At 43.1% G+C, this 20,937-nt stretch overlaps 1 protein-coding gene across 1 annotated transcript in view; it reads right to left on the bottom strand.

The window, feature by feature from the left end:
* NPDC1 (neural proliferation, differentiation and control 1) overlaps window positions 1-20,555 on the bottom strand; it is a 95,612-nt gene extending 75,057 nt beyond the window's left edge. Inside the window, exon 1 of the mRNA XM_073640620.1 lies at window positions 20,365-20,555. Within this exon, the coding sequence (XP_073496721.1) occupies window positions 20,365-20,452 (88 nt within the window). The 5' untranslated portion in view covers window positions 20,453-20,555. The remainder of the gene's footprint in view (window positions 1-20,364) is intronic.
* Window positions 20,556-20,937: the final 382 nt, after the last annotated feature.

The following is a 20,937-nucleotide window of genomic DNA, read 5'->3' as shown; positions in this document are numbered from 1 at the left end:
AGCAGTTGGAGCTCCAATGGTGAAGAGCCTGAGGTTTGGGGGGGGGGGGGAATGAAGGGGGAGGATGTTGTGACCACTCACCTGGTCCTGTTGTGCAAAGGAGCCCCGCACAACAAGGGAAAAAGCTTCCAGGTGGGAGTCTGTATGATGACCGCAGCTTAGCAGGAACTGCTGTAGGGAGTTTGTCTGCTTCAGCGGTCACATGACCAGGACCGTGTGACCGAAGTGGGCGTTCCACAATGACATCACGGCAGGTCCTGTAGTTGGCTAGTTGTAAACAGAGCAGCTTCCACCGCTCTCCACAGGGGAGATTAGCAATCAAGAAAGAAGGAATTGTGCGGTGTTAGTGAAGTGCTAGAACAACTAGACAGGGGATTAGGTTATAACACACAAACCTTTTATTGTTTAGTACACTCTCTAAGGCCACGACGCGTTTCGATAGCTTCTGTTATTGAAACGCGTCGTGGCGTTAGAGAGCGTACTAAACAATAAAAGGTTTGTGTGTTATAACCTAATCCCCTGTCTAGTTGTTCTAGCGCTTCACTAACACCGCACAATTCCTTCTTTATTGATTTCTTGACTTCTGAATGCTAGGCCCGGCATGTCATGCAGGTGTCTTGCCACAATGACAACGTTGTGCCAGTCCTACTAATCAGGTACCAGGAATGCCAGCAGGTAGGAAGGCGTTCCCAGGGCTCAAGTCTGGTGACAATTGACTACTGAGGTGGCCACTAGACCAGGGTTCTGCAAATCTTTTTGTGCAATTCTAGTTAGTTCAGTGCCCCACTAGAGACTATGCTATTCCTTAGAAGATACCTGTTGAAAGAATGCCATATTAGCAGATGGGGTGATGAGATGAAAGAGTAGCATTCAGCTACCGTCACACAACATACACAGAGGGAATGCCATGATTGCCTGTGCGTGACAGGTGCCACTGATTGGCATCCATCCAGCTCGTACAGTAATTCGGGAGCTTCTCCTGGCATATACATTAAATGGAGGCAAACAAGGAACATCATGACTGAAAAAAGCAGCTGAAAGGAAGACCGACTGCCAGTCTGAAAGAAACGGATAATGTAGAGAATTTCTGCAGTTTACTATTTTTTTTTATTAGCACTCCCCTTTGATTTGTTGAACCTGTGCTTCTCTACTTGATCCAATCCTGCTGCGAAGGATAAAATATTAAGTAATAGACCATTTATATATTTTAGATGGAGATTTTGCCTGCAGAGCCAAGCAAGGAAAGGAAGATCCGCAGGATCCATGGTGAACCCCCGCAGGAGCCTGGATCGTTACACCAGTGAAAGCGCTGACCGGCTGCGGATACTCTGTCACTGTCTGGGGACAATTAGTCTCCGATATACTGAAACCATCGACTGCAATATCCAGGGAATATCCCCCTCCTGGCAGAGAAACATAGCAGATCCTGGGACTGCAAACTGACACTGAGCAATTAGCAAATGTTCAGTGTTAATTGACTAACGAGATCCTGCATCTTTCTATACACAAATAAGACTGGATGTCAGAATCATATCAGGGCGATAGACTGCAAAAAAGGCTCACAGATCTGTAGAGGGGAAGGGTCGCAAGGGTGCTAACCATTCATCTAAATGGGGGACAATCCACAACAAACGCCATGGCACCTGGGACTGAACTGCCCTTGCACGGGCAGGACTACCCCTCCTAACAGATGCCCCCTCTGCCATACCAGTGATACTGGGAGACTCAGGTTTACTAATTAACGGCAGTACATTTTGGCTAAAGACTAATAATGACACATCATGGGAATTTTCTTGGAATTAGTAAGGAGTTCTAGGATTGGAAACGTTCCAGGATGCCGATTATCAGAAAGGCCTGCGTGTCCATGCTGCGATTATGCCAAGACTAAATTTTGGAATTGTGCCACTTGTAGGTGCCTCCACAATGGCAGATTTCCTTAGATTTGCGGACAGCACGGTAGATCAGTGGTTAGCACTGCAGTCTTGCAGCGCTGGGGTCCTGGGTTCAAACCCCACCAAGGACAATATCTGCAAGGAGTTTGTATGTTCTCCCCGTGTTTGCGTGGTTTCCTCCGGGTTCTCCGGTTTCCTCCCACACTCCAAAGAAATACTGATAGGGAATCTAGATTGTGAGCCCCAAAGGGGACAGGGCCAATAATGTCTGTAAAATTGTCTGAATTGTAAAGCGCTGTGGAATATGTTGGCGCTATATAAATAAAAAAAATATTATTATTAGATACGCAGTAGAGCCCTCCACCATCCCCATTGGGATTAGGTAAAAACTAAATTTTATTAGATTCCAGAATGATTTGGCATGCAGACCCGGTCATCTAGTGATATGTTTAGCACCTACTCAATGCCGGACCACCATTTATCGTTGGTCCCCAACTCTCAAGGCCACAATGAAGACTAGTCTGTATGGTGGGGCATTTGAGTATGGGCAGTGCTGCTCTATGGAAAATAACTCAGTGCTCTATGGTTTAGTAATGAGGAAACAACGATTTTTAGCAAAAATAGTAACAATCTGGAATAGACAAACACCTGCGGCCCTGGGGCTTTCAGCATTAGAAAGACGTAATAGAGAAGAGGGCAGAGCTAGACCAGAGCAGATGAAGGGGATGAGAGTGACGTTTTAGAGGATTTAGAAAGATCAGAAGGATAAAATAAGACACAATGTCACTCCTCTTGTCCTACCGCATCTGCATGACCGCCAGCCAGGAAGAGTCTGACCCCTAAAATCCAGAAAGACTAAAAAGCGAATAGAAATCCAAAATTAAGACAACTGCAGCCCTCTAGTCCAGATCATAACCCGTCCAAAATTAGAAATCTGACACTGAAGAGCTCCAAGTAGCCAAGTCCATTTTTCTCAGAACAGATGAGGATACAAACCCTTCACATGTCTATGTGTTTGCAGTACGTGTTGTATCGGTTTTCCTTGTCACTGATGCGACACATACCCATTATAACCTATGCTACTGTGCACATGTCCATGTTTTTACATGGACCGTGCATATACCACACGGAGACATGTCTGTTTTTTATCGGCAGCACAAACGCCAAGGGCCAATACAAGTCTATGGCTCCGTGTTAAACACGTACAGCACATGGCTGGCATCCGTGTTTCATTGCAAAGTATAGGAGCAGCTTTGTCATTTCTTTTGCCATACCAGAAAAACACTAAGGTACACTGATCCAGAACAGACATGTGAAGGGGGCCAAAAGGACAGCAAAGGGTTTTCATACCCCAAATAGAAGAGCCAAGTAGGTATAAAGGCAAAATCTCACTATCCCTAACCCCAGCTAAGGAACAACATTCTGCTCATTTTGTAAATTTCTTTGCATTATGTAAGAATTTTCAGTTTTCCACATCAATCAGGCACAACACATGGCTACAAGTACACAAATGTTTGTAAAACAGGTCAAAAAATGTAGTCAAAGTAGCCAAAATATCTCTGCAAAAGCAGAGCGGAAATTTATTAACCCTTCTGGCACTAAATATTGTTAGAAATATGACAGTATCAGTGTGTGCAAAATCAGTGTGGTACAAAGCGAGGTCATCCACACTACCCTGCCCGCTGAGCTGCTGAATGATGTATGTAATGTATGATGGATCCAAATCTATCATGTGTGCTAAACTGTATATCTAATCCTATCATGTATATGTTATCTTGTGTGATTCTGTCTGCTGAGCTGCGGTATCTAATCCCATCATGTATGATGTATCAAATCCTACACGGTTTCATACTCGGCCGAGCATCTAATCCTATCCTGTGTGATACTGTCTGCTGACCCGTGTACCTAATCCTACCCTGTGTGATACCGTCTGCTGAGCGGAGCATCTAATCCTATCCTGTGTGATACTGTCTGCTGAGCTGTGTATCTAATCCTATCCTGTGTGATACTGTCTGCTGAGCTGTGTATCTAATCCTATCCTGTGTGATACTGTCTGCTGAGCTGTGTATCTAATCCTATCCTGAGTGATACTGTCTGCTGACCCGTGTACCTAATCCTACCCTGTGTGATACCGTCTGCTGAGCCGTGTATCTAATCCTATCCTGTGAGATACTGTCTGCTGAGCTGTGGTATCTAATCCTACACGGTTTCATACTCGGCCGAGCATCTAATCCTATCCTATGTGATACTGTCTGCTGAGCGGAGCATCTAATCCTATCCTGTGTGATACTGTCTGCTGAGCGGAGCATCTAATCCTATCCTGTGTGATACTGTCTGCTGAGCGGAGCATCTAATCCTATCCTGTGTGATACTGTCTGCTGAGCGGAGCATCTAATCCTATCCTATGTGATACTGTCTGCTGAGCGGAGCATCTAATCCTATCCTGCCTGTCAATAAAACGCAGGATGGATTTTAAAGAGAAGCTCTCAGCACAATTTTGCAGTGTACAAACACATGGCCATAATGTCGCTGTTATACAGATTAATTTGATACCTTTGGTGAAGAAATTCACTTTTTTGTTCTTCTTTAATCAGCATTTGAAATATTCTGGTAATGAGATGTTGGTGCATGGGGGCCAGACAGTGCACTGGCTCATTTCCTCCTACCCCGGCCGCTCCGTCATATGAATGACAGGTCACTGATTTTTCAGTGACCTGCCCCTTGTATTAAATCTGGCGCCAGCACCAGGGTTGTGGAGTCAGTAAGCTAAACCTCTGACTCCTCAACTTCCCTGACTCCCGACTCCACAGCCCGGCCTCACTACTGAGCGTGTACATAAAGTGCAGCACAGATTCATCTAAACTAAAAGCCGCGACCCTTAGATCAGGAACAGAACAGACCCTTAGTGTGCACGTAGCGTTTTTAATGCGCTTTCGTGGTGGTTGTTTGCCGCAGAAACACTTGGTAATCGGTCTGCCAGCTATTGCAATGACAATCCTGATGTGCACATGATGCAGAAATTTCCACTCCGAATTGCCATTGCGGAAAAAAACACAGCATGTCATTTCTATGCAGCGTTTCTCGCCCATTGACTTTAATCGAACAGCAGCAAATCTGCAGGTATAAATATTATACCTGCGGATTTGCTGCGGTTCAATTAAAGCCAATGGGCGATGAAACGCTGCAGAAATGCTGCGAGTGGTACCCGGGTCGGTAGAGGACGACTACTACTCCTCTCATCCGGACAGCAGAAAAAAAATTCTAGCACCACATATTTAATAATTACTGTGCCAGTAACCTCCCAAAGAGAGACTGGAAACTTTGAAGAGAACAAGGGGTACATATGCAAGGCACCAAGTATTCTTGATAAGCAAGAAAAAAAAATAAATAAATAAAAATAAAACCGCAAGGATTGAAAAATTATGAAGAAATTTGTATTAGGAACACTAAACACACTCCAGTTAAAACATACGCGAAACATGTAGCAAATACCTGTGAAGGTATGTTGTTAAAAAAAAAAAACAGATCACAGACATGGCACAAAACTAAAGTCATTTCAAATGGCAACTTTAGGGCTTTAAGAAACACTAAAGGAAATCAAGATTAAAAATGTGGTACTCGGTAAGGGTCATTTTTTTCAGACCAAGCAGAGGGAAAAAAAATATGGAATCATGAAAAACAAACACACAAAAGAACACACCAATACATCACTAGTATTTTGTTGCACCACCTCTGGCTTTAATAACAGCTTGCAGTCTCTGAGGCATGGACTTAATGAGTGACAAACAGTACTCTTCATCAATCTGGCTCCAACTTTCTCTGATTGCTGTTGCCAGATCAGCTTTGCAGGTTGGAGCCTTGTCATGGACCATTTTCTTCAACTTCCACCAAAGATTTTCAATTGGATTGAGATCCGGACTATTTGCAGGCCATGACATTGACCTTATGTGTCTTCTTTCAAGGAATGTTTTCACAGTTTTTGCTCTATGGCAGGATGCATTATCATCTTGAAAAATGATGTCATCATCCCCAAACATCCTTTCAATTGATGGGATAAAGAAAACTGTCCAAAATATCAATGTAAACTTGGGCATTTATTGAAGATGTAATGACAGCCATCTCCCCAGTGCATTTACCTGACATGCAGCCCCATATCATCAATGACTGTGGAAATTTGCATGTTCTCTTCATGCAGTCATCTTTATAAATCTCATTAGAACGACACCAAACAAAAGTTCCAGCATCATTATCTTGCCCAATGCACATTCGCGATTCATCACTGAATATGACTTTAATCCAGTCATCCACAGTCCACGATTGCTTTTCTTTAGCCCATTGTAACCTTGTTTTTTTCTGTTTAGGTGTTAATGATGGCTTTTGTTTAGCTTTTCTGTATGTAAATCCCATTTCCTTTAGGCGGTTTCTTACAGTTCGGTCACAGAGATTGACTCCAGTTTCCTCCCATTCGTTCCTCATTTGTTTTGTTGTACATTTCCTATTTTGGAGACATATTGCTTTACGCTTCCGGCCTTGACGCTTTGATGTCTTCCTTGGTCTACCAGTATGTTTGCTGTTAACGACCTTCCCATGTGGTTTGTATTTGGTCCATATTTTAGACAACACAGCTGACTGTGAACAACCAACATCTTTTGCAACATTGCGTGATGATTTACCTTCTTTTAAGAGTTTAATAATCCTCTCCTTTGTTTCAATTAACATCTCTCGTGTTGGAGCAATGATTCATGTCAGTCCACTTGGTGCAACAGCTCTCCAAGGTGTGATTACTCCTTTTTAGATGCAGACTAACAAGCAGACCTAATTTGATGCAGGTGTTAGTTTTGGAAATGAAAATTTACAGGGTGATTCCATAATTTTTTCTCTCTGCTTGGTCTGAAAAAAAAAAAAAAATGACCCTTACAGAGTAGCACATTTTTAATCTTGATTTCTTTTAGTGTTTCTTAAAGCCCTAATGTTGCCATTTGAAATGACTTTAGTGTTGTGCCATGTCTGTGATCTGCTTTTTTTCAACAACATTAAACAACTGAATGAACATCCTCCGAGCCCGGTGATTCCATAATTTTTGCCAGGGGTTGTATACCTACCACAAAGAAAGTGCACCAACAGGGAGACAGGCAGATAGTGGGAAAACAATACAGAGCCAGAGCCCAACGTGTTACGCCACTGAATGGCTTCCTCAGGGGTATAATAATTTTAAGTATGTTTTAACAGGAGTGTGTTTAGTGTTTCTAATAAAATTTCTTTATAATTTTTCAATCCTTGCGGTTTGATTTTTATTGCTTATCAAGAATACTTGGTGCCTAGCATATGTACCCCTTGTTTTCTTCAAAGTTTCTACTCCTCTCATCCGACCGCCGCTCCCGCTGATAACAGCGAGAGCAGCGCAGCTGAGGGGAGTAGTAGTCTCCTCAGCGAAGCCAGGAACCACTCACAGTAAATAAAAAAAAAACACCAAACAAAAAAAAAAAAAACTATTCTCACTGTTCCGGCGATGTTATCATCCCAGCAGTCGGTGGTACACTGCCGGGAGCGCACCCGCTCCCAGCAGTGTACTGCTCTGCCAGACCTGTGGTCAAGTGAGCTCTCAGCTGAACATCAGCTGAGAGATCTCACATGGCCTCACTTTAAGGCAACGGTACTGAGTGGGAACAGCTGAGGTCACTGGGGCTGATCAGCTGATGAACCCTAGTGACCTCACTCCTGCAGCAGCATGTACACTGATAGGAATGTAAAATCACTCCTTTCAGTATACATTGCTGTCTTCTACAGCAGTGACATCAGTGATTGCTGATGTCACTGCTGTAGAAGTCACCCGGATCAATGAGGAACAATCGGGATGGCAGTAATCGTGGACTACGTCGTGATGGCGGACAGGTGAGGGATACGGTTGTTTTTTTATTTTACTTTTTTTTTTCAGGAGACAAGCGATTTGGGGATGGAGAGTATAATAAAAAAATTATTAAAACCGTGTGTTTGTTATTTCATTAAAATACTTTATTCTGGCCGTGTATTTATTGAAAAAGCGGCAACCACTTTACTACGCGGTTAGTAATGAGGGCGTCTTATAGATGCCCTCCGTTATTAACCTGGGCTTCACATGAACCCCAACCCCACTCGCCACCGCTATAGGACAGTGGGAAGAGTGGAGGCTAAGCGCCAGATTTGCTGCATTTTATGGATGCGCCATTTCTGGGACTGCTGAGGGGTGATATTAGCCGCGGAGGGGGCTAGTATTCATGATTCCTTCCCTAGCTATTAATATCAGCCCGCAGCTGTCTGTTTAGGCTTTTCTGGTTAGATTTTATAGGGGGACCCTACGTCAATTTTTCTCTGGGGTCCCCACGTAATCTAGCCAGTAAAGGCTAAACAAACTGCTGTGAGCTTATATTAATAGCCAGGGAACATTTTTTGGGCTAATGGCCCCTTCCCTGGCTACTAATATCAGCCTCCAGCGGTCAGCTTTCCCTATGCTGGTTATACAAATGACGCGGGAGCCCACGCCATTTTTTTTTTTTAATTTTTATTATTATTTATTATTTTATTTTTATTTTAGGCTCTGTGCCCACGATCCGGACATAGCAGCGCTTTGGACGCATATTTTTGCTGCATCCAAAAAGTTGCGTTCTATTGAACGCAGGTAAATCCGCATGTGTTCACTGAACCATGCAGATTTATTGCATTCAATACATTCTAGTGGGCAAATTTATGTTGCGGAGACTAGTGACTCTGCAAGAGAATTTGACATGCTGCGATCCTGAAAAACGTGCCGCATGTCAGTGTCTACGGGTGATCCATAGTCTCAGATGCACACATATTGGATGGGATTTCTAGAAATCCCATGTCCACTATGCTGTAACATCTGGACGCTGCGGGTTTGACTCTGCATAAATACACAGCTTCAAACCTGCAGCGGCTTCTGACCGTGGCCACGTACCCAAACTCACTCGCAGCATGTCAATTCCTGTAACGGACACGCTAGTCTCCGCTGCAGATTTTTACCGATTGAAGTGTCATTATATGCGGTGGATTCACATTTACAGACAACAAAAGTGTGGCATTAGAACACCACGTTTTAGACGCAACAAAAATACGCTACATCCAAAGAGCTGCTGAGCTGTTAATAGCCAGGGACCATGTTTGCCTAATTGCACCTTCCTAAGCTAAAAATAGCAGCTCACAACTGTCTCAGAAATTACATGAATGGAAATGCTAATGAAGATTGGGTGTACTTTGCTGGTACTGCAAACCACAGCTGAAAATTTGTAAAAAAAACATGATGTGTGAACATGGCCATAATGTCACTGTTAGGCTATGTCTTTATTTTACAATGCAAAATCGTGCTGACATCTTCTCTTTAAAGCCCATCTTGCATTTTATTATCGCAGACAGCCACCCAGTACTACAGTCCCCATCATGTAATGTACCTAGTGATATATTGCCACACACTAGGCAGGACATTGCAGCTGTAGGATCCTTCCCCAGTGCTTGTCAGCACAGATCTGTAAGAGGCTTATCAGCTAAATGCTCTGGTACACATGGCACACTTTAACCATACAGCTCTATCTGCTTGATGACCTTGCTTTGCCTCAGCCACTGGATTTACACTTTCTGGTTTCTAAGTGCTTTGTGGATTTTGGGGCCAAAAGGACACCAGATGGATGATTAACCCTACAGTAGGAGAAAAAAATATATACACAGTATCTACCATTTTTCCAGCGGTTGTCACCTCTACACAACCACAGCATGATTGGTCAATAGTTTCCATTCAGGGGTGGTTATCACAGTAACTAATTATTCTACTCATGTCGGATAATGTCACTGCCACTATCACATTGTGTACGAGGCTCCTCTCATGGAGTAAAGGCCTCTACCCCTCCACCTGTCATGCATTTCCACGAGGCAGACGCACAGAATATCATTATTTTCAATAGTAACATTATACTAATTATTTACCACTTCTCCCCATCGGTTCCCCCTGCCCCGGATCGTCCTGATCCCGTTTGCTTTGGAAGCTGAGCTCTTAATGAGATAAATAAGAGCAGCGAGCTGAACCCTACAATTAGTGGGGAGTTTATCGGCTGCGCTCTGTAATCAGCCCATCACAAGGCGGCAGACATTGTTCCTGGAGTATAAGCTGCAGCGGCGGGACGGTGAACATTGTGCCTTGTTTCTGGGATTACAGGGAGACAAAGGCGAACACAGGTGGAGAGAGGTCTCTACAGCGCCAATTGTATCCCGTCACACAACATTCACATTGTCTGCCATTATAATGACTACGGAAAGGAGTCACTTATCCTAATGGGGAAAAATGTGAATAGGAGTCAGATACAAAGGATACACAGGTCATGTCATGGGGAAAAATGATTATATATATATATATATATATATATATATATATATATATATATATATATATATATATATATATATATTAGTACAGACCAAACTTTTGGACACACCTTATTTAAAGATTTTTCATGACTATGAAAATTGTACATTCACATTGAAGGCATCAAAACTATGAATTAACACATGTGGAATTATATACTTAACAAAAAAGTGTGAAACAACTGAAAATATGTCTTATATTCTAGGTTCTTCAAAGTAGCCACCTTTTGCTTTGATGACGGCTTTAAATAAATGATGGTCCAACTAGACGCAAACCGGATGGAATAGCATGCCGCTGCAAGATGCTGTGGTAGCCATGCTGGTTCAGTATGCCTTCAATTTTGAATAAATCCCCAACAGTGTCACCAGCAAAGCACCCCCACACCATCACACCTCCTCCTCCATGCTTCACGGTGGGAACCAGGCATGTAGAGTCCATCCGTTCACCTTTTCTGCGTCACACAAAGACACGGTGGTTGGAACCAAAGATCTCAAATTTGGACAAGCACACCCCTATGACTGAATGAGCAGGTAGGATCTAAGCATACTAAAGATTATAAAATCATTACAGCTGCACCAATTTTAATGGAAAAAGCTTGTTAGTGATGCACATTGCATCACTAACAATGCTATGGGGGCAGTGTAGAGAACAGCTAGGACGTGACAGGTTCCCTTTAAGAGAGGTTTCAGAGACCTATCCAGCTGAGATCATCTTGTGTGCTATTTTTTTTGAGCTCCCATAGAAACACCTCTGTATTCTGACAGTACACGGGCAGTGGGACCAATTATCCAGATAGATGTGGGTTCACCTCTATCCAGTAAAGTGTTTAAAAAGACTACAAGGTAAAAATAAAACCTGAGCCATCTCCCAAGGGCATGAGCTACTGCAGTACTATTTATGGGCACTAGCTGGAGCACTGATTTATGAGCTTGTTGTATACTATTCTAGAGCGAGGTAAATATACACAAACAATCTAAATCTACACACATAATACAGCCTTCCTACGAACCTCCTGCCTCTAGATACAGATCATGTCTGTAGTGCCATATGCAGTCAGTGCTGTCCTACCCATCACTACTTCCACTATGAAGCTGCCTGACACCATGGGAAAGCAGAAGCCAGTGTAAGGCGGCGGTGTTCACACAGTGCGGTAACTGAGGCAGTGACCGAAGCAAGTCCAACATAAACAGCTTTATTCAGCAACTCACGGGTAAACAGAAAGTCCTCCGGTTCGCAGCAGGGTTAACATAAATCCATAAATAACGGTTGCCGTGGGAAACGGCCACGCCGGGCCGCTCAGAACCTGACGGGTGCAGAGCCTTCCCAGGCGTAGGTTCAGCTACTCACAGCCCCGCCAAGCTTTCCTGCTATGTTCTTAGCACATCCCCAACACTGAACAACACTAATCCTTAGTGCAGGGTTTTTAAAGGACCTGTGGCAAGAGCCACTGCAAAGCCCAGGTTGGAGGGAGGAGGCCGCCCCACTGCCTTCCTGTAGCCTCCTCCAAGAAACAAAGGCCCTGCTGGGTTTTACTAATCTGCCTTAGCCAGATTGACCTGGTCAGGCTATGCTCACCTTCATTCCTGCATTGCAGCCACAGGTGTGTCTGTAACTGCAATGCACTCCAATGGATTTAATAGGTCTCTGTACACATTCTGGGGATATATAACGTCCCTCGTATACGATCCCAGTCACTGCCTCACACCAGATACCCGGAGTCCAACCAGCGGAAGGTTAATGTGACCCCTGCAGCACTCCTGACATAATAGCTCATATCTAATCAGTACGTGGTGGTATATAGTCTGAATGATTAAGGGGGAACTTATGAGAAGCACAAATTATGGCGAGGAATGGTCAGGGCCGGGATTACACTCTACAAGAAGTTCTGCGAGCCTAGTTTTTCCTACAACTTTACTCTCAAACTCACCATTCTCAAGATCTCCGCCTGCTGACAGTGAATGGGAATATTCTTGTTTACATCCAGAGGCTACAAACCCATCAGTGTATCAGAGCTGTCAGGGGATGAAACACTATAGAGCTAGGTACAGCATTTACTGAAATATATAGAACTATGCAATGTTAGACTGACAAGCGGCAGATAACAGCCTAATGGACGCAGCAATAAAATTACTAGGCACTGAGATACGGAATAGGAGAATCTGCTGTTAAAGAGGCACTTGCCCTGCAGTAAATGTCCCCAGAGAGTCTCCACACTGAAGATAGTGATTTTATTCACTTACTTTCCCCAAATCTCAGCTATGAACCCTATATTCAACCTGCGCTCAACCTGAAATGGCTGATAACAGTGAACAATGGTTTACATTCAATTATCCAACATTCCCTCCATACTACTGCTTGACATATCTGACAAAAGGGAAAGATAGAGGAAAAAATAGACATTGCATTCAGGATACATGGCAGTACATATTGGTATCTTGCTTGGGGCAAAAGTAGTCGGCGACCCCGCAGGAATGTCAGAAATGGCACCTATAAAACCCTTGTGTGTAAAGAGAAACGTGTCCTAGGAGATTTCATGTAAACTAAATAAACAGCTCAGTAATTGTAAAAAGACACAAGGGGACTGACAGGTCGGACTGGTTAGGAGGAATGACAGAGGAATCCCTGCAGGGAGCGGCCTTACCAGGGCCCACAAGTGGCTAAAGGTACGTCCACGAGACAGGAACCCGACGGGGATGGTTAAACTGAACTCTCAATTTAATGGCAGATACGGAGAATCCGATGATCTGTGCAGATTATTACATGGCTGCATAATTCCAGGAATCTGCTATCAAAAGGCAAAGTTAGATATCCGAGTGCTGGATCCAGCCCACGCGGACTACTAAGCACAATAAACAAGTCCACACTGGCTTGTATCATCACCTGTACAAACAAAAGCAATAACCTCAGTGTGAACAGAGCCTTACTGTGATCTTTGAGAAGTGATCTGATCATCACTAATCTCCAGTAAATAAGTCACCAACATCCTGTCCTGTCACTTTCTATTCACCACTTCTGGGAAAGCTGGGTGACAACCAATCTGGCTGCTAATGTAGCTTCCAAACAGGTTGTCAGCCAGCTTTCTTTATTGGCACACTTGTATAGATGATCACCATGGACCATTTACTAAGAGGAGAATATTTTATTCATTATTAAAAAGCAAATCAGAGAATTAATCGCTATACCAGCTATGAGCAGACGTAAATTTGAGACAATTGAATTTTTTTTCTATTTGGTAAGTAACGAAAAAAAGTTACATTTTTATTTTGCGAATGTGGCACACTTCTGAATTTGTCACTTTTTTAGCATCAGTTTATGCCCAAAACAGGTAGAGAATATACCATAAGTATCTGATATATGCGGGTTCTAGCCTTCTCAAGAAGAGAGGGGGTCCTTAGATTCCTATATTGTGGCTGCTGTGAAAAGAGAAGTAGCTGAAAAGAGGCAGCAAATATAGAACAAGCTTGTTCCATTATTTCCTGAACTTCAACAGAAGATAACAGATGGAGGCGCACATGCAAGGCCAACTCTCCACTGACAGCAGCCTGCTAGACACTGCGGTCAGTCAGGGGACCCTCATTTATGGATATGTCAGAAATGTCTGAGACGAGAATGCCCCTATAAAGAGTATGTCCATCACTAATAAACTTTTCAACGCGCCCATGGCAAAGCTCAAATCCCCCCACAAAAACATGTCATACATACCTACTGGACCACCACAAAACCCCACCGATCTCCTGGCTTCAGATTTCAGAAGGGGGCATCAGGTTGGTGAAGTGACAACTCAAAAGTTACATTCTAAGACGAAAGACTGTTTGTTCCGACTTGTACGGAAGACGAGTGAGGGACCCGACAGCAGTACAGAAGAGCAACAAAAGTCCAGTAGGAGAGTATTGCCAAATTTTTTTTTGACCGTGGTAGGCTCATTTTTAAAAAAGTTTATTAGTAGCGGACAATTCCTTTACTCTCCCAAGACCTATGCGTCTCACTTGTTGGAGGAAGAAAGGAGATTCCGGCAACTAAACAGGAAAGGGTTCTTTACAGTCAGAGCAGCCAGACTGTGGAATGCCGACCACAAGAGGTAGTGATGGCTGACACTATAACAGCTTTTAAAAAAGGGGGTGGATCATTTCCTAAGTACACATAATATTGGGGGTTATAGTTACATTTGTGACAAAATATATAATTGGTGGAGGAAGGTTAAACTTGATGGACCTAGGTCTTTTTTTTTTTTTTTTTAAACCTATGTAACTATGAAACACAATCTAACACATGACTGCAGAATCAGACTGTAACCATGAGAACACATAGAACTACATAGGAGCTGTAGTTACCAAGTAAAAGGCAGTGATTTGCAGCATTGCTTTAGGCTTTTTTTTTGTTTTTTTTTTAAGATGTATTAGAGTAATAAAGATAGGTGCAACCATAATTAGCATTTTTGTGAAGAAATTATTACAGCGTTATTAGGTCGATTTGTCATTTAGGAGGCCTCGGAGAGCCAGGTGACATTCTTAGCAGTCACCCAGCATTACCATAGATAAGTGTACAACGATTTGCTCAAATTCAGAGGAGGATGACTTAAGGACTTTTATTTAGAGCAAAATTATATATCTGGGGTGTCTTGTGGGAAGATTTTCAGGTCAATTCCTTGGAAACTGTGAGAAGAATCGTCCTTCCAATAACACGAGTGCTGCCAGCATCTATAACTTCATGCAAAAAAAACACGGGAAAATGCCAATTTATGCTGAGACAATGGACTCATGTTAAACAGGAAGGAACATGGAGACCGTGAGAATCCGGCATTAATTTGTAAAGCTGTAGAAGAGAAAAATCCCTCAAACCTGACGGCCTGTGACTAATAGTTCAGCCGCAGCCTGAGCTGTGAGAGTAACATAACAATACCAGCATGCCAAGCTGACACCAGGATGTGAACAGTGAAATGTAATCATCAAGACCTGGATATCCTGGGAGAAGTGGACAACATCAGGGACACCTCTGTAGGATGTCCCAATAGACCTGAATATCCTGGGAGAAGAGGTGCAGACACCAGGCACACCTCTACAGGATGTCCTAATAGACCGGAATATTCTGGGAGAAGAGCAACAGACAAGGAGCATACCTCTATAGGATGTCCTAATAGATCTGGATATCCTGTGAGAAGGGCAGCAGACACTGAGCACACCTCTATAGGAGGTTCTAATAGACACCGAGCACACCTCTATAGGATGTCCTAATACATCTGGATATCCTGGGACAAAGAGCCAACACCAGGCACACCTCTATAGTATGTCCTAATAGACCTGAATATTCTGGGAGAAGGGCAACAGACACGGAGCACACCTCTATAGGATGTCCTAGTAGACCTGGATATCCTGGGAGAAGGGGGCAGGGAACAACATCGGGCACACCTTTATAGGATGTCCTAATAGACCTGGATATCCTGGGAGAAGGGCAACAGACACCGAGTACACCTCTATAGGACGTCCTAATAGACCCGAATATTCTGGGAGAAGGGCAACAGACACTGAGCACACCTCTATAGGATGTCCTAATAAACCTGAATATCCTGGGAGAAGAGGTGCAGACACCAGGCACACCTCTATGGCATGTCCTAACGATGAAACAACGTTGAATGAAAGTACCTAATCCTAGGATCGCCAGTGAGAAGTACACATACATATATATATACATATATACATATATATATATATATATATATATATATATATATATATATATATATATATATATATATATATATATATATATATATATATATATATATATATATATATATATACACACACACACACAGTACAGACCAAAAGTTTGGACACACCTTCTCATTTAAAGATTTTTCTGTATTTTCATATTTCACAGTACAGACCAAAAGTTTGGACACACCTTCTCATTTAAAGATTTTTCTGTATTTTCATGACTATGAAAATTATACATTCACACTGAAGGCATCAAAACTATGAATTATATACTTAACAAAAAAGTGTGGAACAACTGAAAATATGTCTTATATTCTAGGTTCTTCAAAGTAGCCATCTTTTGCTTTGATGACTGCTTTGCACACTCTTGGCATTCTCTTGATGAGCTTCAAGAGGTAGTCACAGAAAAATCTTTAAATGAGAAGGTGTGTCCAAACTTTTGGTCTGTACTGTGAAATATATATACATACATACACAAACATCATGCCACTTAGCTTTCTAATTGGACATTGGGCCATTATCCCCCAGCTCCCTTGTCAACCATATGTTTTTTGGCACCATTTTCAAGCCCTGCATTAAGCTCTCTCTGATGCTAGTAGAGGGGAGTCCTAATCCTCTGCGCCACTTTCCTCTCACTTCCATTTTTCCATGGAAGCCCTATTGATACTGCTGGTTTTCACCTTCCTGCATCCACCACTCCACCACCAACACTTCAGAGGGTACCAAAAAGCAAGAGGAACCCCTCCTATTGGCGGCACATGATACTATTGGGACTTCATTAATTTCCCTACAGCATTACAAGGACCCCCCTACCTGAAATCAATGGCATGTCCTTATGACAGGACCGAGATTTGAATTCCCCATAGCAAGTAAGCTTAGTGGGCAAGACTATTCCCTTTAGTGCCATATGCCATTATGGGACAACAGTAGTAAACAAGAAAGTATAATTGCTTTTGAAAGTACATAACCCGTATAATAATCCTCTACTTGCAGAACAAAGACATAAGGAAAGCTGCTGGGACCATAGTGGGTGGCAGCAGGAAAAAACAAACTTTTCCTGACATAGAAAATGAGCCGGGACAAGGGAAACTCAGAGTTACATATCCGCACAAGCTAAATAAACAGACGGGGCACATGCTTTATAATAACACGCTGAGAACAGGTTCTGCGCCTTCCTTTCTGACTCATGCCTAAAGAAAAGTTTCAATTTTAAGCAAACTTCTGCCCTCCCCAACAAGCGACAAAAATATGACATACACGCCTATCGGATCACGGGGGGGCGAGTTTCTGTCAGGACCCCAAGTGGTTATTTGACAGTGAGAATTGCTGACTGATCATTACATGGAAGTCCATAGACGGAGTAATACCCCCTTCATTCTAGCTAATTGTGGAGGTCCAGATTAATGTCCACCTCCATTAAAAACATTTAGGACACATAGACACAATCCACATGGTTGTATCTTGACTCCAATGCAATGAAGACTCTCCCAGTATGATGAACCACCCAGTTCCTTATCAATGTAAGGACATCACTAGAGGTAATACTGTGGGGGAGATTTACTAAGCTAAAGTCCCCAAACTCTGGATTAATTAGCACCAAAAATCGTGCACATGCTTTGCACCAGATTCTGTGATCTATACACTTTTTGCACCTCACTAGTCAGTGTCTAGGAAGTGGAAGTGGCTTAAAATGCCTCAAAACTTTAACGTACAGTACGTGAACAATGGGGTGGCATAAGCGACATGCGCCAAATGTAAGACACAGCGTGCACCAATTGCCACTGTATATAGCTCATCCCTCACTGACGCTTCTAAGAAACTCCTTTAAGGTGGCTAGAAAGCATTCTACTTATGATTTACACAAGCTTTTTTTTATTATTATTCTTGTCCTTTGTGACGACCCGATGGATGTATCATGCAGAAATACACATTTTTTTATTTTTTTTTTTTAAAGGAAATTCTGGGAACCTATCACCAGCTTTTGCAGCTGCATCTGACAGTATCACGATGTAGGGGCAGAGACCCCGATTCCTTTGATGTGTCACATACCTGGCTGCAGTTTTGATTCTATGCTACAGATCTAGCAGTTCTCTGAATGGTGAGCTCTGTGTAACCCCACCCTCACCACTGATTGGCAGCTTTCTGCCTATGCACAGTGTACACAGAGAGCTGCCAGTCAGTGATTGGAACAGGGTTATACTGAGCTCATGAATTTGGAGGAATACATAGCAGCCGGTTTACAAGTACTCTAGTCAATCTCTGGTGGATGAAACAGTGGTTTTATTAAAACTACAGCAAGCGACACATCGTTGGAGTTAGGGTCTCACATTAGGTGGTAAAAACCTGATGACAAATTCCCTTGTAAGTGCTAGGACCACACGTTGGCTGGAAGTCAAAAGGAAAATCTAGAACACATTTTTTGTGGTGTTTTTACTCACCTTTGCTGTTGGTTTTTTTTTTTTTTTCTCATTAATAGTATTTTTTTTTCATGAGTTTTCCCATAGGCTACTCTACAGAATAACACTGGAGCTTTTCTTATGTTGGCCAGCCCCTGGATCACCTTTAACCATAACCACTGACAGCACGGAGTGTGAATAAGGAAACGTTTCTAGCAGACGATGTCAGCGCAATCAGGGGCTTGACTTGGGGTCTTAAACTATTTCCATGTGAGGATTACAGCACTTATCATTCACTGCACTCCCCTTCTAGTGCGGGGAATGATCCTCTAATACCACAGCAAGTTCTCAATGCCCAGAGCTAACGCATATGGTACAATAGAAACATACACAGTATTATACTGATGGTAACATTATAACAGTGGTTATAATCTCCAGATCATTGTCTCTGGGTATTGAACTATTATTACATCATTCCAGGAAATACTAGAATGTAAGATGTGCCAGGAGGGAGGCAGGTCGCCATGCCTGCACAGCAACTTTGGTCATGGCACAGGTCACGCAGCCAAAAATGACTGTATGCTGCCACTATATCACAGCATAGTGCAAGTGAATGAGGGCACATTGCAACCCACAAGGTACCACCCAAGTCGCCAAAATCCATCTGGCTGACTTTTTTTTGTCTCACAGTGCCCCCATACACTTGCACTATCTATCTATCTATCTATCTATCTATCAGCTGCAAACAGCGATCTTTGGCCTCGTAGCCAGTGGCACGGCCAACATCACCTTGTATTAGAAGCCTAAACCAACCAGCAATCGTAATATAAATCAGAGGCTGAGCGTACGTGTATATATTTATATATATGATTGTCTGATATGTGCGGCCGTCTGAATATCTTAGGCATCACAAGTCGCGATTTCCAGTCAATGGCAGCAAAGTCATGGGACCAGAAGATTTGGGATTTTGCTGCCAGTTGTGAAGCAGTTACATCACTGTGTATAATGACAGCTAATGCGATGATGTCACTAAGCGACTAAACTCATGTCAGGGTCTGAGCGTATAGAAGAGGAAGATGTCTTATATACCCGCCCCAGGGGGCATTAATCTGATGGAGGTCTATAGGAGGAAGACGTCTTATATACCTGCCCCAGGGGGCATTAATCTGATGGGGGTCTATAGGAGGAAGACGTCTTATATACCTGCCCCAGGGGGGGCATTAATCTGATGGGGGTCTATAGGAGGAAGACGTCTTATATACCTGCCCCAGGGGGGGCATTAATCTGATGGGGGTCTATAGGAGGAAGACGTCTTATATACCTGCCCCAGGGGGGGCATTAATCTGATGGGGGTCTATAGGAGGAAGACATCTTATATACCCGCCCCAGGGGGCATTAATCTGATGAGGGTCTATAGGAGGAAGACATCTTACATACCTGTCCTAGGGGGCGCCAATCTGATGGGGGGGGTCTATCTATGTATGACCATTTTGCAAGGGTCCCACGTCACGTTCGTCTGACTTTGCCATCAAAGTCATGTGACCAAAATCCAGATTTTTGGTGACAATTACATCATATGCGCCCATAATAACAACAGACGCGCTGATGTCACAATGCAACCAAAGTGCACCATACAAAACAGATGGAGAGACGCATATTTTATATATATATATATATATATATATATATATATATATATATATATATATACACATACATACATACACAATACTGTACATTAGTATATAGACACACTGTACATATACACACAGTTATACTGTACATTACAGACATTGTACATATGGATAAATACACAGACCTACGGATGCACATTATATATTCACATTATGAAATAGCTCTCCTACTTTAATGCACAGCACAGTAAATAAACCTGTTTCCTCAGGAGTCCATTAGAGGTGACACCTGCCCCATCCCTGCACCGTCATGTCTCTTACCTGGGCTTCCAGTGCACATCGCCAGGAGCAGCAAACAGCAGCACACGGCGGTCCCCAGAGGGATCCCCGCGCCATTATATCCCCCCATGTCTCAGGCTGATCCGGGGAGCGGCTGCATCTTGTCCGCGGCTGGAGCAATCACTGACTGACAGAAGATCGGGAGCGCGCATAGGACGGGAGGGAGCTGTGGCCCAGTGCGCATGAGCACTGTGCTCATTCCGGAGGCGCGCATTTACCTCAGGAGTAGGCGATGGCTGCGGTCATTAGCGGGTGAGGTCAATTCTGTGGAGAATGAGGTTATTCTGCACCATTATTGTACACCATTGTTGCAGGTACATTTATGAGGGAGTTATTAGAATTATTAATCATTGTTTTGTACAAGGACAAAAAATTGGCTAAAAAACCGTCAAAAAGGTAAATGCTATGTATAAGGCTATATGTGCCCACGAAGCAGGATTGATGCGGATTTTTCCTGAGCGTTTCTGCCTCTCCCTGGCAGAAAAAACGCATGCAGATTGTACATGTGTTTTTCTGCCAGGGAGAACCGTTTTTACATGCGTTTTTGCGCTTTTC

The sequence above is a fragment of the Phyllobates terribilis genome, unplaced genomic scaffold (genome assembly GCF_046119375.1).
Source record: "Phyllobates terribilis strain yellow unplaced genomic scaffold, ASM4611937v1 Scaffold_7__3_contigs__length_470593459, whole genome shotgun sequence".
Lineage (NCBI taxonomy): Eukaryota > Metazoa > Chordata > Amphibia > Anura > Dendrobatidae > Phyllobates > Phyllobates terribilis.
The sequence above is the reverse complement of the archived record's forward strand: the minus strand, read 5'-3'. Positions and strand labels throughout refer to the sequence as shown.